Source organism: Aptenodytes patagonicus, chromosome 21 (genome assembly GCF_965638725.1).
Source record: "Aptenodytes patagonicus chromosome 21, bAptPat1.pri.cur, whole genome shotgun sequence".
NCBI lineage: Eukaryota > Metazoa > Chordata > Aves > Sphenisciformes > Spheniscidae > Aptenodytes > Aptenodytes patagonicus.
In genome coordinates this window covers 7,007,178-7,031,557 of record NC_134969.1, presented here as the reverse complement: position 1 = coordinate 7,031,557, position 24,380 = coordinate 7,007,178, and the positions used below count along the sequence as shown (strand labels likewise).

The following is a 24,380-nucleotide window of genomic DNA, read 5'->3' as shown; positions in this document are numbered from 1 at the left end:
AGGGTTGGCTGAAGGTGAGAGCAGGGATGCTGGTGTGCCAGGTACCTCGCAGGGTTTGGGACTGAGAGGCCAAGGGCCATAGAGGGTGATTGGGTAGGACCGTCTTTAGTCGAGCAAGGAGGAGAATGAACAGAATGAAAGGCCTGTGACAGGGACCCAGATCTGGGTGGGTGCCAGCCTGAGAAACCCAAGGACAGATTTCTTTTGCCTGAGTGCCACGGCAGACTGGGGACATGACACGTCATCACAAGAAGCCACCCACTGCATCTAGAATGACTCAAACCTAGACAGCAAGGTCAGGCTGCTGCTGGGTGGATGGTTTGTGGGGAACCAGCTGGGACATTCAGCCTGGCTTCTGTCAGTGGCCATGCCACTGAAACCACCACCACAACTGCCATGGTCTGGCAGGCCTGAAGCAGGCACAGCCATGGCCGAGAGCCACATGAAAGCAAAGCGACTGGCTAACTGCCATGGTCCCAGGAGTGAGCCGTGGGTCCCCAGACAGACTCCCAAGCAGCACAGGTGATCTCCCCTAGAAAGGCTGCCCAGGCTTAGTTAAATAGCCACTAATACCTTGATCATCTGCAGTATTCTTGTTGCAATCAGCTTAAACGGTACCCTCACCACTTCTGCGGCTTGATCCTTTTGCGCTGCCCTGTCCTGTCATCGCAGAGCTGTGCATCTCACTGGCCGGGTGGCTGCTGAACCTGCAGCCCCCCCTTGCTCATCTCCCAGCCCATTGCTCTCAGAGAGCAATGCGGGTGGATGTCTCCAGTGTGGACAGAAGTTGACAAGATCCATCATGGGCCAGGAGAGCTGGCAGGTGGTGCTGGTCCCTCGAGCGAGGCAGGGTGCTGGCACCGTAGGGTTTGCAGTGATGCAGCTGACAAACCTGTGTGCACCCTGACCCAGAGCTGAACCAGATGCATATTTATCTGTTTATGCACACAGAGCTGTCACACGTAGCTCCTTGCACACATCAGCCTGGGTCTCTGCAGTCAAATGCACACCCAGACAACTCTGGCTGGGTGCACACCCCGACACAGTTACTCTCGCAAGTACCCTGCAGTTAACACTGCTCTGCACCCCACTGCAAGGTGGCAGGGGGTGGGGATCTGTGCCAGCAAGAAAAGGGAGTCCATTAGCTGCTTCCTTCCCCTTCAGCCCCAGCCTGGCCCCTGCTGCTTGCCTTCGCTGCCAGCCCTCCCAGGAGGCACACACACAGCTGGAGGTGTTCGGCTGTGGGATTTGACACTTTGCTCCACGGTCTTGCTGCCCATGGGTGAAAAGCAGAGGGTCAAAAAAAGCATCAGCTCTGTGCCCATTCCAGCTGCAGGCAAGGGGTTAGGGAGGTCTTTCTTAGGATGTCCTAGATTTACAAAGCATTGCTTGTGAACCCTGGTCTGATCGTGGTGCCTACGGACCCCAGTGGGGCACACAGCCCCACACCAGCGCGGTTCATCACCCCGCCACCGTGCTCAGGACTTTCAGACTGCACTCATTAGTCCCAGGTGCCTCTGCCTCAAGCACAGCTCAAGGCTGGTGTGGCAAGACCATAACCAGACTTGCGGTGTGCGCCATGTGCCTGAGCACGGGCTGAGCCTAGTCCTCTCCAGACTGTGCTCTTTTTCCCTGTGCGGACATAATGCCAGCAGCTCAGCCCTGCACACTCCTCCATGCCGATGCAGATCATCAGTGCCTCTCCCCTTCAGCTCTGTGCAGAGGGGGCTGTGATTGAAGTTTCTGTTTGCTTTTGGAGCCCCAAGCACGGGCCCCTTGATGTGCCCCAGGACCAGCGATGGCTTGTACTGCTACCTAGCTTAGCCCAACCCCGTGGCCTGGAGCCCAGACAGGTCCCTGCCTGCCCACCTCTAAAATCAAGGTCTGGCTGCGATTTTTGCTGGCTTCAATTATCAGCAGCCCAAAATGGGAAATGCAGCCCCTTTTCATTGTGCACTGCAGTCAGGAAAACCGAGCAGCGTTTTTGCCTTGGATGCTCTCAGAGCTGTCTTTTGGGAATAGCTCATGGGCCAGGAATGTGGCTCTTCGGAGCACAAGCTAGGATCACTGCTATTTTCCCACTTAAAAACAGAGGAAAATAGATCAAATGTTAATTAGCAGCAAGGGAACCTGCTGCAGGTTTATTAGGATTTTCCGCTTCTGCAGAACCGCCTGATTAATGGGCAGGCTACAAAACACCGTAATACATTCAACACTGCACATTTGCAAAGAGCACGGCCAGTGCCCAAAGGATGAGTAAGTCGAGGGGGACGGGCGGGAAGGATGGTGTAAGTACAGAAAAGGAGGACGTGAATTTGCCGAAAGAGATGATGAATCCCAAGCATCATCCCTTGTTCTGCCAGTGGCTAACAGTAAGATGCTAGCACAGTCACATCTCTGGCTCGGTTCTTTATCTGTAAAATGACCTAACCTCTGAGCTAGTTTAGGCTGTAATAAAAAGGCTAGCAGCTGGTGCGAGCTCTCACTGGTATCACAGCAACAGCGGGAACATTTCAGAGGAAGCTCAGTTTAGCCGCAGCCTCTGGGGTTCTGGGGAACAGCTCTTTAATGTCTGCAAATGTGCTTTGAAACCCAGGGATGAGAAATGTGGAAGAGGAAGGACGGCGGTTGTTACAAACACGGCGGATTGTGCTTCAAGCATATCTGAATGCAACAGCTCACAGAAATCATGCCTGAAGAGTATCTCTGTGAGACAGCTCAGCTCTGATTTCTCCTGACTGATATAGCTGAGAAATATCCAAGGAGACCCAGTGAGCTGCATGACCTAAAGGATGCTTCAGGTGGGATGAAGCCAGCAAAAAAGCAAATGGCAATTCTTGATGATCCAGCAGTGCAGAAGCTGTCAGTGCAATGCAAGGGCAGAAAGACCTCTTATTTATACTGCTTACTGGGCAGATGGAGGTTAAGAACCGTAATGTGCTTTGGGCTCCCTCCCTCACACCCAGAGCTGTCTGCATGTCCCTGGAAGGATCCTGGAAACTTCCGCCCTCGATCATTCCCAACAAAAAGTCCTCTAGACCTCTAAAAGGCACCCTCTGGGATTTATGCCTCAGCCTTGCTGGGTTCTGTGGCCATAATTTTAACCCACAGGAAGAAACTGGGCTAGGACAAGGTCATTGCTCCCTCGTGCACATCCCTGGAAGGGGTGGCAGAGAGAGAGGAGAGCCCAAAAATGAGCCACGCTGCCTGGAGGGGATGGCTTTGCCATCCTCAGGTGCCCTTTGGCTCGAACCAGGGGAGCAGCCCATCTTCACTGCGTGGTCAGCCTTGCTTAACACCTCTCCAGGCTGCGTGATACAAATCCACAGGAGAAGATCCAGCACTGCCATGCTTCCACTTCAGCAGCTGCTGGCACATTTTGGAAATGGAGGCTGTCTGATGATTGCACAGTGCTCCAGATTTCTTACTTGTCAATGGCATAAAGGGCTTAAAATGTTATAATGGGACCTCCAGTGTCCACCAAAGCAGTTCATAGGAGAGACTATAGGATTTCACAGTTTCTTCTCCTTCTTGAAGCAGTACCCCTGGGTTATTGCACTTATTAAATTAGGAGCTGTAAAGCAACTGGGTAAATAATAAATTGCTAGAAGGAAATAAAGAAAATGCCACCCAATTCAGTTATTAGTCCAGATGAGTGAATTAGGTGTTGAAACAGCAGCTTTGAAGTTCGACTCATTAAATCACACACCAATTCAGCGCTTATTAGGTCTCCAGTCAGATATATAAAAGCACCAGGAAGATAGGTTTGCTGTTAGCAATAGCCATTACTTTTTCTGCTGTGAGCAGCCTGCAAGTCTCAGGCTGTTTACTGGGTTGTGAGAGAAGAATTTAAAGCACCAGCTCCTGATGCCGTGTGAGAGTTTGGGAATTGTGGGGTTTGTCTCTGAAGAAGGAGTTCAGAAAGTGGGTGATAACTACCCAAACACTCACAAAGAGTCAGGAAGGCATAGAAAATGAGCTGGGAGGAGACTTTCTGGTCTATCTGTGTGTCCCAGAGGAGGATCAACCTGTAGACACTGCAGTGTTTACCTCAAGAAGTCGGCCTCTTCCACTCAGCAACATGGACCCACAGTTCAGAGGCTCGCCCCCATACCATGCATCCACCCCCATACCATGCATTCATCCTGGATGTCCTCTTCCTTGTGCATCTCCTGTGTACTTTCCCCATAACCCATAACTCGCCTCCTGCCAGCTGACACTGTCTGAGTGATGGGCCAGCAGCCAGGATGCTCACGTGCCATCATTGCTCAGCCACCAGCTGGGCGATACATGCCCCAGACCAAAAGGCAGTGGTATAGAGCTTGTCAAAAAATATGAAAAGACCTTCCTAGAGCACAATACCTACCTTACAACACTGCCTGACTTTTATCTAGCCTGACTTCTTTAATAAATTTGCATCCTAATGGATTACACAGATCTTAAGATTGGAGATCTCCGCTGGAGCTTAGTGTTCAGACATGGCACTGTTGGCACTATATATTGAAAAGTCCTAGGTGAAGTCTTCGAAGTTATGAGGTTAAAAGAATAATACATTTTGCATTCTTCATATTTGCCTTATGTTAGGAAATAAGGTCATAATTTCCAGCTTTTTTCACAGCCACAATATTTAGAAAACTATTTTTGAAGTGAAAATTTGGATTCTCAGTTAATAACCTGATTCCAGGAGCAAAAAGCTGTAAGTGAATACATTGCAGGACTGAACAATCCAGAGCTAGCAATGGCATGTGTGTGCCTGGGAATTCCCAGTGCTCACACATTTATAGGACCAAAGGTTTAACAAAATGTTCGGTCCACAAACCCAACCCTCTCTCTGGGAGTTTAGTATTTCATCTCCTAACCCAAATATTTCAGCTGGAACATTATGTTTCTTTAGGACTGAAGCAACTGGGCATATCTGTGGCCTAAGCTGCCTTTCAGCTTGCAGCTAAAATGGGGAAAGACCTTCTGAGATAAATAATACATAGAATACGCTCTAACCCACAGCTGCCTCTTGCTGAAACCATGCCCTTTCTGTAGTTGATCTGTAATTCGAGGAAGAATAAAGCTGACTCATCTCACATGCTTTTTGAGAGGTTTAAAGAGTTTGCTGGTTACCTGGTTAAAGGTGTGACATAAGGGCAAGTTACTTGTGTCCTTTCAACACTGCAGCTTGGAGAGGGCAGCGGCAGTAGGACGTGGTTGACCCACAGACCCCCCAAGCTCCTGAGCACGGGGGTGCAGGAGCAATGTCTGGCTGGTCTTGCCTTCACCGTAGCTTCTGAGCACCTGAAAGGCCTTAACCCATTCCCCACACATTATTGTACACACTTAGGATCATAGGATAATTCTGGTTGGAAGGGAGTTGAGAGCAGGGTCAGCTAGGAGGTCAGACCAGGTTACTCTGGGCTTTATCTAGTCTGGTCTTGAAAACTTTGTTTATGCTCCCTTTACAAAAGTTAGGGCCACATTCCTAAGGGATGTGACCAGGTCTCACAGGAAGGCAGTGACAGAGTCATGAATTTCACGTGGGTGTTAATCCCTCTTGGCAAGCACACAGAGGCCACAGTTCCAAGTTTTCCTCCATAACCCAGAGGATATGGTTGTTTGCATCTTTCTAATGATGAAAGCCAAGGTTTTCACTTAATAACCTAGGTCCAGGAGCTGTGGTTTTACAAAGAAGTGCACATTATGAGACCCTTGATTAAAATGGAAAGCACAAGCTGACACTGTGGACTTACCCCGACAGCTTCCTGCATCTCTTGATTTTATGCCAACCCCCTTTTGGGCAGGAGGGGTTGTGAGGGGGCACTGGTGACTCCAGCAGGACACGAAGTTTGTTATTAGGTGACTTTTTATTTGTCTTGCTAATGGTCCAAGAAATGTCTGTAAGGAGAATTAAGTCATGCTTCGCCTGCCAGTGCTCCCCACGAGTGATGTGCTGCAATAATCAGCAGAGTCTGTTATACCAGGCATGATTTTCCCAGTTTTTGCCCACTGCACAGGTCCCACCAGCCGCATGCACGATGCCGGTAGTGTTCAGGCTGCCAGCATGCAGCATTGCAGGCAAGCCCAGACCCTTCTTGTACACAGTGGTGCCATGAGCCATGGGAGAAGGTGCAAAGCCCAACCCCTCCTGATGCCCCATGATGGCTGCATCCCTGGGGGTGTCCTCCATCCCTGCACCATGCATGCTAACCCACTGCCTCTGCCTGACCTCTTGCTGGCTAAGACCTTCTCCACTGCCATCCCTCTTCCTTCCCTTCCTCCCCTGTTCTGCTCTGCACACAGCAGCCTCCTCCCGTTGTCATAACAACACGCATCAGCCCGTGGCTGCCATGCCAGCCCTTCAGCAAAAACACCTCCTCATGGGAGAAAGCACCGGCTCCTGGCTCCAAACCATCTGGCTGCCGTGGGGAGGAGGCTGAGCTCCCCCCAAGCAGCGGGATGGGGGGCTGCCTCGCCCCACCCACACATTTTGCCTCGGTTCGTGTTCCCCAGCACTCGGTGTTGGACACAGGCACATGTAACGAGCTGTCCCCGGGCGGGTCTCTGCAGCACAGTCTCCTCTCATGGGTTGGCTTGCTGCCACTGCCCCACTCCCTCTGCGCTTGCCCGCATCCTTCTCTCTGTCTGACCGAGCCATAGCAAAGGGATGTGGGGCAGATGCTGAAAGGGCAATGTCCCTGCCCAGCACCCCACGGTGAGGCAGCGTGTACATCTGCAGTGCACATCGGTAACCTGCCCCAGCGATCCCTCCTCACAATCAGCTCACCAGAGTCCTGATATCCCCGGAGCCAGGTCCCCTGACCCTCTCAGCCCTCAGGTCTCCTCTCCTCCCTGTATGACGCAACCCCAATATCTAACACCCTGAGGCATGGGCAGGATCAAACAAGACTAGCTCGGTGCAGATTAAGGAGTCCCATAGGCTTCCTGTGGCTTAGGACATATTTCTCTGATGGGGACCAGGACCACAGGCACAGCCAGAGCTGGTTCTGAAGGCACCGGAGGCACTGGGCAGCCATCCTGTGTTCTGGAATATCCGTCAAATCCAAGGCCTCAAAGGCATTTCTCCTTCTGGAAGCCTGTGGCCAGCAACAGATTAAAGCCACTCAAGACCAGCCTGTTCAGAGCAAGGGGATGCTGCTACACTCAGAGGTAAGTAGGAAACAGCACGAAGATAAAACAACAAAGACCTGAGGTTTACTTACTCTTTATTCATTCCTCGCAAGCTTTGTGAGAGCTCCATTCAATCCAGACCCTTTTATGCCAGGACCAAAACCCAACACCCTCCTTAGTGGCTCTCAGACTCTCTTTCCAGCAAGCTCTGCCAGCTCCACCCCTCGGGAGCATGCACGGCCCTTTGCACTGATGCTAGTGTGGAAAAACAAAACCAGAAACCAACCAAAAACTTGCTGGCAGGGCTGGATCTTGGTGTGGACAGTTGCCCATGCCCACCTCCACCCTGTCTCGGCTTCAGTCCTGCTGCATCTCCCTGGAGGCATTACTTCATCTCCATCCCCAGTCCTTTCCCCTCTGTTGTTCCTCCCACGCCAGCAGCTCCCTTCAGTGCAGCTCTGTGCAAGACTGTGGAGTGATTGAAAGCAGGTGAACTGTTTTGTTGTTAAAGTCATCCTGCTCACTCTCTACACAAGCTCATCAGCTCTTCCCAGCAGTGATGCTGGGCCACATTTTCCAACACAGTTCAGCTAAACCCCACCCCTCGGCTGGGTAATCTGGCACCTTCTTCAGCCAAGAGCCCTACAAGAGGTCAAGGAGTGAAGATTCCTGAGGGTGCTTTTATGCCTATGATGCACATAAAGGTCTGGTTATAACAGGAATTCATCTTTCCAGGTTCTCAAGTCAAGCTCCTGAGCTGCTGGGAGGCTAAGGCTGAACCTGTGGAGAAGAAAGACCATTTCACCATGGGACTCGGGTATTTAAAAAAAAACAGCAGAAATTTCAGCCTCCCAGAGAGAGGCACTGGTTGGAACTTCCTACAGCATTGTCACAACCTTCCCCCCTTCGCACGTCGATCAGTAACTGCATTTCCTGGGGGGAACCAGCCTGTAACATCAGCCAAAGGATTCTTAATATTTTGATACTACGTTTGGCTTCCCAGGGGAGGAAATGTCTGGTCTCTGTGTCTAGAAAACAAAGACTCTTTAGGGGGAAGGAATTTCTTGGGACACCTGATTAATTGGAGCCACTCTGGAGATTCGTGTAAACCAAATTGGTTCCAGGTTTGGGAGATTAGCAGGGTTTAGCTGCAGCATTCTCTAGACAGCGCTGGCTGCCTTTAAAGCGTCTCTGTTTTTAAGCATTGGAGAAACTATTTTTTAAAAGGAAAAATCATTCCTCCATTCAGTGGCTAAAGCACACACTGGAGGGGCTGGCAGCGTATCTGGAACAAACGTCACCATCCCGCGGCCTCCAGCCAATACTCCTTGCCTTCAACCACCATAAAGGAAAATACAAGGTGTTACTAGGGTAGTAAAGGACCCAATCTTCCCCAAGCCCTGACTCTCACACATCTCCCTAGGCCCACAGAGGCTCTTTGGATGCATGGACCAAAATGCTAGATCCAGTTCTACTGCACCTAGCAGACTCTCGGAGCAGGGACAACAGCAAGAGTAGGAATGCCCTGGAGCAGAGGGATGCAGAGCGTAGCACCCACCACCCAAAGCTTTCTAAGCCTTTACAACATGGGAGAACCTCTGGGAAGAAGTCACCCAAAGCTGTGCAACTTTAGACTTTGCTGTTGCACATGCTTTAACCACTGGAGTTTTCTCGTAGCCTTACGAGGAGGCCATGATTGCTGTCTGCAGTTGGGAAAACTGAGGCATGGAGCAGGGACCTGTTTCCCCAGCTGAGTGCTGGGGATGGGTACACTCTTTCCTCGTGAGTGATGAATAAATGAAAGAGCAGTAATTGCTGCAAAGCCATCCAGCTCTCGGAGAGGAGGAAGGTAGAGGGTCATGACCCTGCCACCAACATCTCTCCTCCTCTTCATGCAGAAATGCACCTTTTGTGAGACTAAATGGAGACCAGATGAGCTTCCCCACCCCTTCCCTCATCTCTCCCATCCAGCACAGCCACCGTGCTCAGAAACCAGTGCCGGGGGAGCCAACTGTTCAGGCTATGGGCTCTGATGTTTGGACAGGGAGCAGCTGGTTCTGCTGGCTGATGCAGCCCCAGCCGCATGGTCACAGATAGCAATCGGATAGAGATTTCCTTCCTTGACCTATTTTGCAAAGCCTCCCTCCATCAGCCCCCCCGCTTCAGGCTCTGAACTTGTCTGCAAGTGTCCATCAAAGGCTGGTCAGACCGCTGGAGGCGATGGGGTGAAGATGAGCAGGTGGGAAGTTGCCCAGAAGGGTTTACTGAGGCATAAAGGGAACGGATGGGCTGAAGGCAGCCTGCTTCGTTGCAAGGACAATTAGCAGGGGGAAATTACAAGCTTTTATTTTTTTTCTGTTTTTTCTTTGTTGTTTTTTTTTTTTTTCCTAATGGTGATGCTCATTTCAGGAGCAGCACTGGCGGTGGACCAGCCTCAGGCAGGCCTGGCTCCCGAGATGTGATGCTTGCTGCACCGAGGCTTGCATTAGCTGGAGCGCATGGTCGGAAAGGTCAGGGTTCGCAGGGGTGCCGGGGTGCAGCAAGCCCCGGAGCTGCTCCCTGCAGGCAGGGTGAACGGGCAAAGGAGGACAAGGAGGGGAGCACATTCCCTCCCTGCTCCAAAACACCCTCTTTAGGGTTGCTTTCCCCCAGCTGGCCCTGCGGCGGGGATGCCCCAGGCAGTGGGGCAGGCAGCACCCCGCACCCTGGAGTGCTGGCAGGGCAGAGGAGGGAGCACCGCTGGGGCTTGCAAAGCCTCTCCTAATCTCCAAGAACTGGGGTTGGAGTGCAGCCTCACTGGATCAGGCCCTCGATGTGTCTAACTTGGCAAGGATGCAGTGGGGAGAAACGCCCAGACGTGCCCTGGAGGGGGAAGGATGGTCTGGAGGGATGTGACAAGGAGGGAGTGAGGAAAGCAGCCCCCTTGGCTCGCTGGCAGGGCACGCTGCTTCCCCCGGCAGCAGAAAGCCCAGCAAGACCCCCCATAGCGTGTGTGGCCACCACGGGATGCTGTGCAGCAATCCAGGTTTTGGGGAATCCAGCAAGGAAGGACACCTCTTAAAAAAATCAAACCCAGTGATGCTTCCTGCAGATGGTCTCTGATCAGAGCACTGGATTCCGTCCGGCCTCTGCAGAGCCCCATCGGAGCATCCACCACGTCGCTTTGCTTCACTACCTCTGCGCTACAAGGAAGAAATACTGAAAAAAGCCACGTTCGTGGCATTTCTGTTACGGCAGCACTTTACATGCAACTGGGGTGTTTCAGCAGCGATTGCTTGGGAGGGGTGGCTGCAGCTTAACATTGGTTTATCCGAATTTGCCTCCATCGTTTTACAACCCAGGTCCCTGACTGTGCTAAATAAAACTAAAATTAAAGACTGCCAGTCATGCAAGTAGTAATATGTTGGGACTTTAAAATTTATTCCAACATGCTATTTTTTTAAAAATATGCTCAGACTGAGCAGACAATCTGAGCTGTAGTAAAGGCAATATTATACTTGTAAAAACTTCTCATTCACAGTACAGATGTCATTTACAATAAGGGTCACAAACATCAAATACTGAGTATTTTTTCTTTTTTTTGTTTTGTTTTTTTTTGTGGTTTTTGTTGGTTTTTTTTTTTTACATCAGACTGTGCTTTTACCTGCATTTTTTTGCACTGATATAACCATACAGACATTGCAAGATGCAAGTGTAGAAACTGGAGTTAAAATAAAATTACAGGCAAAACTACCAAATTACATTGTACGCTGTACATATTTACAGTACCTTTTTTGGAATGTATTGCCATTTTAAGAACATATAGAAACTTTCTACAGACTATTCCACTTACAGAATACATACACCTTTTAGAAAAAAAGGCAAATATTTATCTTACATGAGACCATGTATATTAAATTTGCGTACACATTATTATTATTATTTTTTTTTTACATTACATTTACTAAAGTGATCGTAAGTGCCATCATATCTCAGTAATGAAAACAGATTGGTTTTATGCCATCAGGACTGATTTTTTTAATTTTTTTTTTTATTTTTTGTAAATAATTTACAATATGGTTTTATTTGTAAATACTGTGCAATAGATGGAAATACTAAAAAACAAAAGAAAAAGAAAAGCACATGATGAAACCAAGTCAACAAATGAAAAACAATTGCAAGAACAGCAGAAAAGGGCTAGATCAAATTGTCCAGGATTTTGCATGAAAATTGGAATAATTTTAATGACTTCTGCGTGACCAAGTATATTGCTTGTTCAGGTGCTGTTTCTGTGGATTTAAAACAAAAACCAGGTAAAAATGAAAGCTGGCTTAAGGGAAAACCAACTCTTTTGCAAACTATTTTTTGGTGGAAGTAAAAGAAAAGCAATGGGGAGGTGGCCAGTTGTGCCTAACGTCGCTCCCATGGAGCTGATGGTCAACCACTGGAAGGGCGCGTGGATGCCTTACTCTGGCTGACGGCAGGTAGGCATCACCCAGCTCTGCCTGCAGGCATCTCCTGCCGCGTCCAGCTCCAGGGCTCGGCAAGCGAGCGGGCAGTGGGACCGACCGAGCGCTCACAGCAAACCCCGGTGGCTTTGACAGGGCTCGAGCGAGCGCAGGGTTTGGGACCGGCGGGCGGCTTTTATCAGCAAGCCCGAGCACTGGCCGAGGAGTGTAACTTTATAGACACCAGGGTTGAAAATGTCACCCCTTAGGAGCAGGTGATGAAATACATTTCCCAGTCATAAGCTGTAAAGTCACAGCTACTTCATCATTACTTTTAAGAGTTTCCTGCTGCAGTTCCTGGGTACCCAGCCAACAACCTGTGAATAATTAGAGCTGACAGAGGTCTGCTTCAAGGCATGGGGTCATTTTGGGGAGCCAACTGCCCCACTCTCCTCCTCCCATGGTCTGCTCAGTCCTGCAAGACACCGAGCTCTGTAACCTTGATAAAAGAAGCTAAACCCATGCTTAAGCACTATGAAGTTACTGAAACTGCAGAAATGCTTAAGCTTAAGCCAACGTACAAGTGCTTTATTACCTCTGGATACAGGGCTTGGTACTTAACATGACTGCTTCAAGGAGTTATTTAAGAGCATGGGCCAAGTCCTCTATACAGAGTGATTTCTTGGATGCCAGAGCATCCATTTGCCATTGACTACCTGCATTCATGGGAGCTACACAAACAGTTTACCAGGGAAGGAAATATCAGAGTACGGTTTTGGCTGATTAACCAGATACGTAACAAAGAGCAGCCACCCTCTGGAGGCTACATGCCTTCATGGACTATAAATTTAAGAACCTCTGCCATAAGAAAAGCAGGAGATTTTATTTCTACCTGCTGATGAAAAGGAAGGGCTGAGCTTTGGTTTTTAATTTATTTGCCTATTTGCATTATTAATACATTTTCTTGCACATAATACTGCTAACTGTTCTGCAAAGCATCTGTACAGATACAAACTTAGCCACCCCTGCAGCCCTTGTGGAAGGTAAATTAGGATTTATCATCACCCCTATTTTGCAGACAGAACAGACACCCAGAGTGATATTAAAAGCTGTGACCTGCAAACAGCTTTCACCAAGTGTGACACAGGGAAGCCAATGGGTGCTCCAGATAGGAAAGGCAGCCACCAGTGATGGCTGGGCCTTCAGCCCCGCTGTAAATATCACGGACTCTGAAAATCGGTGGAGCTGCACCACTGTGCTCCTTGGCTGAGTATGAGGCAGAGGGGAGACACGATTTGCACAAGGTCACACTATGATTTCACAGAAGGGCTGGGGCAGCCCCTCGGGGGCACCCGCCCTGCCCGCAGATGGAGATGCTGGTGCCGGTGCGGAGGAGGACACCCTTCCCGCGGAGCTCTGAGCTGTCAGTGTGATAATTAGCCCTTAAATATCTTTTTTTTTTTTTTTTTTTTGTGATCCTTTTTGCCTATCTAATAGGCCATATTGCGCCCGTTAGGTATAGCATGAAGCACCATTTCACCCCAGCCAGAGCCTCCCCCGCCGTGCCTGCAGCCGCTCTGCTGAGAAGCCAAACCGGCTCGAGACTCGGCACAGCCTTGGGGTTTTTTTGCCCATCTCCTGAGTTTTCAGCGATCCCCGCATGCACCCGCTCCGTGGCTGCCCGGTGGTGGGTATGGGTTCCGAGCAGGGCGTGACCTGGGGAGCACCTCACTGCTGCATGGCCCTTTCCCAAACTCCTCTCCCCGCTTTGTTTTGGCTGCGGGCAAAGGCATCCGGATGGTCACACGCACCGCTGCCCCACGCAGCGCCAGCTGCCAGCCTGGATGCTCTGCAGCTGAGATGCAGAAAGCTTCAACTCATCTTGAGCTGCTGGAAAAGCTTTAAATAATAGTAATAATAATAATAATTAATAATAATAATAATAAACCACAACAACAAAAGCAAGAAAACAATGTAAAAACTTCTGGGTTTTGTTGGGCTTTCTTTTTTTCCTCTGTCCAGAAATGACAGAGGAAGAAAAAAAAAAACCCATGCAAAGTATCAACAGGTCAAGGATTAAAATACAGTTACAGAAAGAAGCCGAGCAAATTTGATCTAGCCCAAAGCTCATGTCAAATGCACCTAACAAAACGAGGACGCTGAGTGCACAACTGCTGCATTATTTTTCTTTATGTACAATTTCAATATATATATATATTAAAAAAAATTAAATACAAAAAGCTACCTTGGAATAATGTTAAGAGTGTGACAAGGGCAAGGGTGGAAAAAGTGGCAGAAGCCAGGAAATTCAAAACTGTCACAAGATTTGGTGGATGGTTTCCAGGGATGCTCACACCGAGCCTGGCTGAGCAGCCCGCTCCGAGTCATCTTGATATTAAGCACATGCTTAAAGCCTGAGTAGGATTTCAGCTGGTGCTTAAGGGTTTCGCTGAACAGAGTTGCTACGCTGAACTGAACTCCCAGCCCCTGCTCCTGCCATGGGATCTGGCCAGGTTTGAAAGCAGGACCAGCTCCCAGGCTTGGGGCCAAAGAGGGGGAGATGGGAAAAAAGGGAAACTTGATAAAAGTGCTAATTAAGGTATAAATGGGTTCTGGATGTTGTTTTGGTCAGTGTCACAGCCTTAATGTTATTTCCATGATATCTTCTTTTGTACTTAATTCCCTTTACAAGAAAAGAAAAAAAAAATCACAGAAGATTATTAAAAAATTTATATTATTTGCCCGTGAAACGGGAACAGTTCATAGCTCATCAAGTCTGGCAAGGAAATATGTTCTCATTCAGGGTTTTGTTTGATTTAATTTTTTTTAATTTTTTTTTTTTAAAAAAGTGTATTACGTACCCGATAAACTGGAACAGCTCTGAAAGAAGAAAGAACTGGTCCACTGGTTAAATATTTTTTTTTGTTGTTGTTAAAATAAAAAAAAAGAGGTTTGTACAGATTCCGTAGACCAGAAAACCCTCTGAAGTAGTAAAGAGCCTGCTGTCTGCTAGGGCAAACATGTATCGAACGTTTGTATTTTTAAAAGTGTGTTAACGTGACAGAGAGGAATGGCTCCATTGGGTCTCTCTGTATTTGGTATCGTATCTATTGGCAGTAGAGGCCATTGCTCCGCTATGGATGGTCATAGTTAAAAAATTGCTCTGGAAAAAGTTACTGTGTATGCATAACAAGCTGATTGCAAACATTAACCACTCAGCATCATAACCTTTTTCTTCCAAAACACCAAAAAAGGGCCCATCTGCACAATAAGGACTACGTTTGTGACGTTCCACTTAAATAAATAAATAAAATTAAAATAAGACACAGAGTCACTCGTGAGTTACAGAGCCGCAGGCGTGCAAACGAGCAGAGCACAAACTACTCCTGCATCCCTAGAGCTCAACGAAGCCAAACCAGCCGGGACCGAGCAGGGATGGGATGGAGGGAGCTTGTCCGCACCTAAAAAATTACGGAGGAAAAATGGTTGCAAGGCTGAGTTTACTTCCACTTCTAAACCAAGGGAGGGTGTTTACAGAGGGCTTCCAAACCCCAGAAAAGAGGGGCTCTCAGGCACAGGCATGACTTTGCCAGGGCAATGCCGGGGGCATCGCAGAGCAGCCGTGTGCGTGGGGAGCAGGCGCGGGATGGAAGGATTAAAGCAAGCAGGAGGCCGGCTCGTCCAGCGAGAGACACCATTCCTGGCACTGGGTCTACATTCGATACATTCCTATGTTCTTGCAGTTAAATCTTTGAAGAAGAACCTTTTTTATGTCCCTTTTTAGAAAAGTGCTTTGATGGGTTCTGCAGGAGGGAGGGATGCTCAAGATTCTTTTTCTCTTTTGAGTGACAATTTCTCTCACTGCGAACGAACCTCCCCCTACTCAAGGAAGTGCTAGTTTCATTTACAAGTTCAGGGTAAACACGTTTTTCAAATGTAAAGCAGTCTCAACTGTTTAAAGCACAACCATAGGCAATCAGAGGGATGCAAGAAAAAAAAACAAGCACTTTGCGAGAATTAAATAAAGCATGTAATAAATACGAATCATAAACTTCTGTACACAAGAGCAAGGGTTTGGTTTTCTTTTTAATCATTTAATCAATATAAAAAAGTTTTTCTGTTTTGTTTTTGTTTTCAGTGCATCTTCTTCCTCTTAAAATGCTTAACCCTTTCCTTTCTGCATCTCTCAGGCCCATAATAACGCACACCTAAATGGCAAAAAAGACAAGGTCTAACAAACCCCTTTCCAAAAAACTCTAAAAAAATATTCACAGCCTCAAACATTTTTGTACATTTCAAGCAACAAAAGGTATAGAAAAAGGCACAAGTAACTGCATACATGTGGAGATAATACCAGACTGGGACAAAGAAAACCAGGAATCTTCCATGGGTTTGGTCATTCACTAGAGTGCTTCTTATAGCGATGATTATACTAAAGGAAATAGTGTTGAAAATGTCTGTTGATTTTACATAGGAAGCCTAAAGTGGAACAGATGGTGGAGGCTTAAGTACTTCCCGTGTTTTCATCCACCTTGTTTTGAGTTTGACCTAAATCTGCGTGCTCTAGGTGTGGACTGCTCTTCCTGGAGGTTCCCCCTTGGCGACTGGGCTCTCCGGAGAGGTTTCTCCTCCGGACGGAGAACGGCTGGGCATGCGAATGGCTCGATGAGGGCTCGGAGAGGCAGCCGGTGCTGCTGCTTCGGTCCAACGGCTGGGAGGGGAGATCTGAGATGAAAGTGCAGGATGATTCAAAAGAAGTGCTTGAGCTGCCAGATTGCTTCTTGCCCGTTTTTTTCAAGGGTTCTTCCCCGCTTGTCGAAGGCTTTGGAGAGTGCTCATCGGTTGTGCTGGGGCTGGCTGGGGATGCCGAGCAGCCTGACTGCTCCGCGTGGCTAGACTCAGCGAACCTTTTTACCCTGTATTCCTCCTGGTCTGTCTTTTGCTGAAGCTCACTAGTCCTCATCTTCTCTTCTAAGTAACCACTGCTCGTAAGCTCTGGGGACAGTGTGTATTTAGAAACCTTTGCAACCGGGGAGACGGATGCCGACGACGGCTCCCGGGGGACCTGTGGTTCCTTGTCCCTCTCAGGAGCCCGGCTGAACTCTGCGAAGCCGCTGCCACCAGAGGCGAAGTATCCCGCTTGCAGGGACACAACTGAACTGGGCACCAAGCTGGGATGGGTGCTTGGCCTCGCCTGGACCATCTGGATGCCCCCAATGGGAATCATAGGATACGGGGTCCTCGTGAGCTGCTGCGAATGCAATGGGAGATGGCTGAAGACATTCTCCTCCCCTCGGCTGGGAGCGTGGACATGTATTTCATGAGGTGCCTGCAAGGGTCTGGAGCAGACGGGCTGCGTGACGCCAGGTGAGCATGTTGGGCTTCGTGGTTCTATCTTCTGCACCGGAGAGGGAAAAGAAACAGCTGAATCAGTGTACTGTACAAGTTACAGCATTAGCATCATTAATGCTCACTATAAGGATTGATTTTGTTAACATTTTATTCTAATTTGAGGGACATTAATCAACCGAGGAAGATTTGGACCCCCAAACCTTTAAGGTAAGGAGCAACACAACCCACAGCATTTGCCTTCTGGGTACAAATATGCCCACGGTCTTTTGGGGCACAGATCCAGGGCTTTGGTTCAGGCTTGGATCATTATAAAATCATAGACTGGTTTGGGTTGGAAGAGACCTTTAAAGGTCATCTAGTCCAACCCTCCTGCAATGAGCAGGGACATCTTCAACTAGATCAGGTTGCTCAGAGCCCCGTCCAACCTGACCTTGAATGTTTCCAGGGATGGGGCATCTACAGCCTCTCTGGGCAACCTGGTCCAGTGCTTCACCACCCTCATTGTAAAAAATTTCTCCCTTATATCTAGTCTGAATCTACCCTTTTTTAGTTTAAAACCATTACCCCTTGTCCTATTATCAGAGTTGCCTCTGAAACCCTGGCAGAGGATGCCAGTGTTTCCTGCCATCCGAGCTGCTTTGGATCCCTTTCAGTACATGGGGTTTCTGAAAGCCCAGAATAATATTATTTATTTTTACTGTAAAATGCACACTTTATTAAAGCAGAATTACATCCTTACAGCTGCTAATTGCAAGGATGTTTTGGACTGGGTGAGAGATAGCATTAACTCTCGTTTGACACAAAGCATACCCATCAGTGTGGTCCCCACCACCACCCTCATGGTGTGGTCTGTAGAAATCAAGGGTTAAGACCCTACCATTTTACCTTTTCCTCTTTCTCTCTCGGTGCTTCACATAGTTTCCTAATGTACATCATGGAGAGATATGTGGCTAAACAGAAATGGATTAATTAGTGATGAGGTTATAACTAAACCCCTAAACAGGACTCCCAAGAAGAGGAAGCAACAGAAACTGAAATCAACTTTCCATAAGATGGGGGTAGCTATAAAATTTGAGGATTCACTGGAGGGCATATTTCTTTGTAGGATTATGAGGAATTGCCTGACCCTGTAAGCTGTATTTCTATGAAGAGGCGACAGAGGAAAGCAGCAAACGAGAACAGAAGAGAGAGAAAGCAAGAGCCACTGAATATGGTATATACTTGGTCAGCTGTCACAAGCCCAAACACTTGCTAAATCTCACTTATCCACATAAAGTCTTGGCAGAATCACTATAGGGATGCTGGGAAACCCCCAAACAATTCATCTCAATGGTGCAACAGCCACCAGAAGGAGAGACTACCTACTGCAAGAGCCAGTGGGAAGAGAGATGGTCATGACCAGGCCTGATGCACAGACTTAGCAGAAAGCCTTACACTGAAGCTAAGCTAAGATCGTCACCAAGTTTCTAAGCAAATGCGTAGGGCACCAGTTTTGAGCACAGAGCTCCATTTGGGATCTGATAAATGCACGGCTGATATGTCTATCATCTCTTGTAACCTTACCAGGAATGTAATTTTGCAATGAAAGCCCAGCTGTCCATCTTGCTGATAAATGGAAAGTTTCCCGTTTAGGTCTTTATTGTTGCTTTGGAGGCACATGAGAAAAGCAACAGTGGTGACTTTGGGTGCATAAAAGGAGCAGGAAAATGGAGAAAAAGGTATGTGTGTGAGAGTGTGAGTTAAAAGGTGTGACTGGGCAGATAAGCAGGGGTATACAACATTGTCTCCTACAGGGGACTAGGGAGCTTAGGGGATTTGCTACAAGTAGTGGCAGTGAGCAGTTTTCCTGACGAAGATGTTTTAGAGTTGAAGGACCAGGGTTTCCACAGCCCTGAGATTCACCACAAGAAGTTAATTGACAGGAAAGGGAAATAGCACTCAAGTAGGCAAAAGTTTAGACCTAAAACAAAATAGTCTCTGAGAAGGTAAGACAAACACTCATAGTGGAAAGCAGAAGGAAGGCAGCAGCAAAAGACGGTACGTTATGATAGACATGGAAGAAACGCACACTGGGCAGCGTGGCTTTTCTGGAGAAGACCTGGGTCAGCATCTGCCGTGACAGGTCCTCCAGGGGTTGTATAAAGGCCTCTCTCTTCCCAGTGCAGTCCCTAAGGGCTCGAGTCTCTCCTCACACCAGTTTCACAGCAGAGCAACTCCAGCAACTGAATCTCATGTTCATCAGCATAAATTACAGGAGAGCCAGGCACTTCAGTAGAAATGGGAAACGTTCCACCAAACCCGACGTCTAATTTGCCTGTAGCAGTGGGAGGAACATGCAATTTTCCTTTACCCATAGGATTTGATATGTCCAGCAGAGAGATTAAATAATTTTCTGGACCCAGTGGGAAACACTTCTCTGTGCTGAAGAGAGAAGCGAGATGAAATCAGAGATGTCCAAACAAACATTTCTCAACAGTTAATCTAACAGATTTGGCTGCCCATATGTACATAGCCCAGGAGTCAGCAATAGAGTGCAATGGCTAGTTCAGATCTGGTTCAGGTCACTGAACAGTGAAAAATGGTCACATCTTCACCCCAGCTGGTGAAATTTCAGAAATGGCTATGAAATTCCCAGGAAAAAAAAAGCCTCTTAGTGACAACTAGTCATTATTAAGCGGTCATCCTTACTGCTTGTCTCAGCAGGAGACTGGTTGGGTCAGGAGTGTAAATAATCCCTTGGAGAAGGGACAACTTTGTTTCTCTTCAACTGAGAGGGGCAGGACCAAAATGGGTGCAAAACCCATTGCTGTCCGCTGTCACTTTTCTCTGGGTTACCTGTGACATCAGTCAGAGTCAGAGTCACTGTGCATTTCTGCATTGCAACCTTCATAGAAAACATATCAAAGAACGTACTGCAGGGACTAGAAGGCAAGAGGGGCTTGAACTTACCAGCTTGGACTCATAGAGCTGTACGTTTTTGCCAAAGAACCTGTGAGGTAGAGGCATCGAAGATAATATCCCATGCTGGGCTTGATATGAGCTTTGAACTTTGTCATCTGCTGCTGATTTGCTAGTACCAGGCAAGTCCTCTTTCCCGGGGGATGGATACCTAGGCGACTCTGAACAGCCTGGAGACAAGACTTTCTTCAGCGATAAATATCTGACTGATGACATCTCTCTGCTCGGCGACGAGTGCCTCACAGGGGAGACTTCTCCTTCTGGTGGAAGGTATGTTCTTGGGGACAGCTCTCTTCTGGGGGAAATATGCCTGCTGGGCGACAGCTCAAGTCTTGGTGACACACATCTCAGTGGAGATGCCTCCCTCCTGGGAGAGACACGCTGGCAAGGAGACAACCCTCTCCCTGGAGACAGGCACCTTAGAGAAGACAGTTCTCCAGTTGGTGAAAACCGTTTCGGTGAAGTTTCATTTTTGGTTAATAGGTGCTTTCTCGCTAGCATTGGTCTGCTGCTGCCACCACCTCTGCCAGAGTCCTGGCTCGGAGACCACCTTTTTCTTGGGGAAGTGTCTTTTGAGGTTGACAGGTCCATAACTAAGGACATCTGTGGCCTTGTGACAGACTCTCTTTCAGCAGAAGCCAATTGTTCGGTGGAGGTCAAAGCTGGTCTGTGGAGACTCAAGAAGCTGTGGCACACAGCAATGTCACTGCTGTCTGCTGACCACTTTGTTTCCAGCCCTGAGGAGGAGGCCTGCTGGCCTTCACCTACGTTTTGGCTGCTGGAAACAGTTTCTTGGGCTAAGGACAATGCTATTTCGGTGCCTTCCTCTTGAGAAGATGGAGAGCCACCTGAAGAGTGCATTGGGAGGGTGGTATATTTGCCTTCCGGCAATTTTAAAGGTGGCTCATCTTGGCTCTCCTCTTCCTCCTCATCTTCCTCATCTTCATTGTCATCATCATCGTCAGATTCCTCTAGGTCTGAAAACTGGTGTTCCTCAATTGGCTCAGATCCCTCCCGCCCCTCAGAGTCCTGGAATAGGTCTTCACTGGTTCCTGAAGGGATGGACAAACACAAAAAAGAGACTGTAAAACACATATACAGGGACTATTTTTGTGCTAAATCTGCTCAAAAGTTCTAAGGTGACAAGAGGAGATAGGACCTGGCTATTTCCTAGATCTGATCAGCTCGTGTTTTGAAGCCTGCAGTCTTGCCCTCTGTGCTAACTCCCCTCTTGATGATCCCAGTAGATCCTAGTGAATCCCACCACTGGGACCTCCCGCTCTACCCTAATTTTGATTCCAGGCATTGCTCTGTCAACACACGCAGCCATCGTTCCCTGCTTCTGCTGTACACCTTCACACACCCTGCCTGCCTTTCTCTAGAAATGCAAAAAAGGCTCTTAATAGATGAGGAGACCAGCAGCACTATCATCCTTTGGTGGGCTTTTTATGACTATTTGTTGCAATGGTGCCTACAAAATATCTACAGCTGCCAAAGTACGGGAAAGTTGCTGGGATGACTGCTCCCATCTTCCATATGTTGGGCCTTTTCCTTCCTAGATTACATGACAGTTAAACATTACCAAGACTGGACTTTTTTTAAAAAGTAAACAATAGGATTGAAAGAACCTCTGTGGATTTTTCCTTATTTTGATAAATTCTAGCTACGATGCAGACACCTCTTTGTGGCAAAGGCTTTTGCTGTCTCTCTGTGGAAGGCCTTGCACAGTGATGCTTTGTTAATAAGAGCTTGTAAACAATGAGGAGTATACAGAAAGCAAATTCTAAAGGATTTGAAATATATCTGCAGGTAAAAATACAGCATCACTCTCCTACTTTAAGAGCCAGCAGAAGCTTTCTGAGATCAGTACCAAGCTCCCAAGCAGATCGCTGCCAGCTCACCCGCTGCTCTGCTCTGCACTGAGAAAAATCTGCATTTCCCCATGCCAGATGTGCAGGGATCCTGGCAGAAATGCAAGCTCAGCCTGAAAAGGTCCATCGGGAACAGCCACTGGATGTCACTGTAGCTCAACAAAATTGCACTGTCAGGAGGCTTTCCTGCAAGTCCCCACTGCTCTGGAGGGGCTAATAAAATACCAGTTTCTCAAACTCTGTTTGTGCCAAGCATCAAGACAATGGGTGCAGAGCTGCTGGGACACGCTTGGTCCCCGGCTTTGGAAGGAGAGTGCCTGGATGCTGCTTTGACACCTGCATGAAGCCGGGTAACTAATTGCAGCACTGCTGGCCTCTTTTCCCTGTCAGTTCAGCCTAGGACATCGATTCTCCTCTGATGAACACTGAAACGGCTTTCCCTTTAGAGCTGCCATCTGTCAGCAGGACAAGCCGGAGGGGAAATTAAATGGAGCTAATGCTGAGGCTGGACCACACCTGCCTGCAGCAGGCAGGGTGGGTTTCAGAAGGGGACATGGCCACACAGTGAGAAGTCACCGTGATCTATGGATAAAAGGTCTAATTTTGCTTACTTTGAATAACAGGGCCTTACTAGCAAATACTCATGAAGTATTTGGCATTACGAGTGAAATAAGACATGTATTTTACCAGGGCTGATTATCCATCCAAGAGTCAGCCTGAAACGCATCTCATTTGCTCCCCAGCATGTTTCAAAAGTATCTGTTAACTAGTCCATAAAGCGAGACCTACTGCAGAACTCATATCGCATGGAGTCAAAGTCAGCAGCTCTCCACCAAGAGGCTGATTTGCATTGTGAAATGCTTGTATAATGATGGTGTTTGCTGGACCCAGGATCCAGTGGCGGGTTGTTTGCAAACTCCCAAAGGAACTGATTCAGAACCATTATTCTAAACCACCAATTCTCCCAGCTGTAGGGTGAACTGTGCATGTTTCTTGCTTGGAAAAGGAATGCGTTTCACTACCAGAGCTATGAGCTAGTTGCCATCTCTGGTTTCAGGGTTTGACACCTATGGGCTTCGGGATGGACAGGCAGCTATAGCCTCAGCCTCCACTGTGTGGCTCTGAGAGCCTTGTCCTGTGTGGTCTCCTTTTTTGGCCCCAGTCACACAACGGACAGACGCTGGCCGGGACAGAGAGCAAGGTCAGAAGTATGGAGTGAGAGAAACGTGAAGCCAGCTCTGCACTGGGGAGTTGTTTGCATTTGCAACCAAGGGAAACATTTCAGTAAGTCCTGGGACAGCCCAAAGGGAATTTGCTTTGGCCTCCTAACAGGCTCCTTGCAGGCAGAAAGAGAGCTCAGACCTGAGCCCTGGCTTCTTGCAATCGAAATACATTTTGCTGAGCTAATGGGCAGAGAAAGGGCAAGTCAGGAGAAGACAGAGAGGGAGGGAGAGAGGGGGGAAGGAAGGAGAGAGGGAGCTAGTGAAAATGTGCCCTGTCAACGGCTTTGTCTGAGGGTTGCATGCCATTACACGTGTGTTATTCTAAGGTTATTCTACCAAACTGGTGCAATCACACCAAGCAAAACCAATGCAGGAGTGAAGAATTATACTCCAATCTCCTTTTATAGTAACACCCCTTACTTTCTCCTGCCCTTTAAATAGAAATAAAAACAATCAAGTGAAATATAACTCTAGTTTAAAATAATGCAGGGAATTTTAGGAACTGCTGCTCCCTCCCCGCCTGCCCCCAAAGGAAAGCACGGCAATCTTCCTGTGCTGGTTTGTGTCACATGGAAATAGTAATATATTTTTTTTTTTAAATTAAAATAGTCCTTGCTAGGCTCTGTTCTGAGCCTCTTCACAAAGAAGAGAGAAGACAATCTGTGGTTACACAGGGGAAGGCTCTTTGCAATCCACTACTCTGAGAACAGGTGATGCATGATACAGCTGTGATCTCTGATTTGTCATGTACCTTTCTGCCATTTTTATGTTATTTTCTCATCCATTCAAATAGCCCCAACCAATACGATTTTCTGACCATCTTCTTGGCTGCTTTATTTAGTATTTACTTGGCATTTATGAACAATGGGCCTCCTTACTCATGAGGCAGAATATTTGAAATTTCAGCAGAACTCCAATGTTAGCTTTAACCAGGTGAAAAAGAAGCTGGAAGGAAAGAAAGGAAACATCCTCCAATACCATGCCTTCCCGTTTTCACCTTTCTGCATTCCTTCCTGGCAGACCGTCCCCTTTACCCAAACACAAATGGTCTTCATCAATGGGAGGAAATGGGGACTGTATATTTTTTGTAATTCTAAAATTACATGGATTGCTTGCGTAATGCAATAAAGTCCAGACAGCGCAACACATTCCAGTGAGCAGCCGCGCAGCCAACAGCAACAACAGGAGAGGAGTCCCTTCCGAAACCTAATGGATTCCTGTCCTCTGCAGTTTAGGTAGGACCCTTCTTTGCTGGGCTTAGGAGGTATCCAACCATCATGGGTTCAGCCACAAGCAGTCAGGGACCAATGATTTAATGATGGCCAAAAAAAAACGTCCCCCAGCTGATGGTCCCATCCTTTCCGCTGAGTGCTCTCCCAGCTGACCTGGGGATGCAAGGCAGACCTTTCTTGGGCTTTTGTTTAGACCTACTC

General features: G+C 47.9%; 1 protein-coding gene across 3 annotated transcripts in view; it reads right to left on the bottom strand.

Annotated features, from left to right (window-relative positions):
• Positions 1-13,764: 13,764 nt before the first annotated feature.
• HIVEP3 (HIVEP zinc finger 3) overlaps positions 13,765-24,380 on the bottom strand; it is a 277,971-nt gene continuing 267,355 nt past the window's right edge. For all 3 annotated transcript variants that reach the window (XM_076357530.1, XM_076357531.1, XM_076357529.1), the window contains 2 exons: positions 19,845-20,905; positions 13,765-16,941 (listed from right to left, as the gene is read on the bottom strand). In XM_076357530.1, coding sequence (XP_076213645.1) covers positions 16,048-16,941; positions 19,845-20,905 — 1,955 coding nt within the window. In that variant the 3' untranslated portion in view covers positions 13,765-16,047. The remainder of the gene's footprint in view (positions 16,942-19,844; positions 20,906-24,380) is intronic.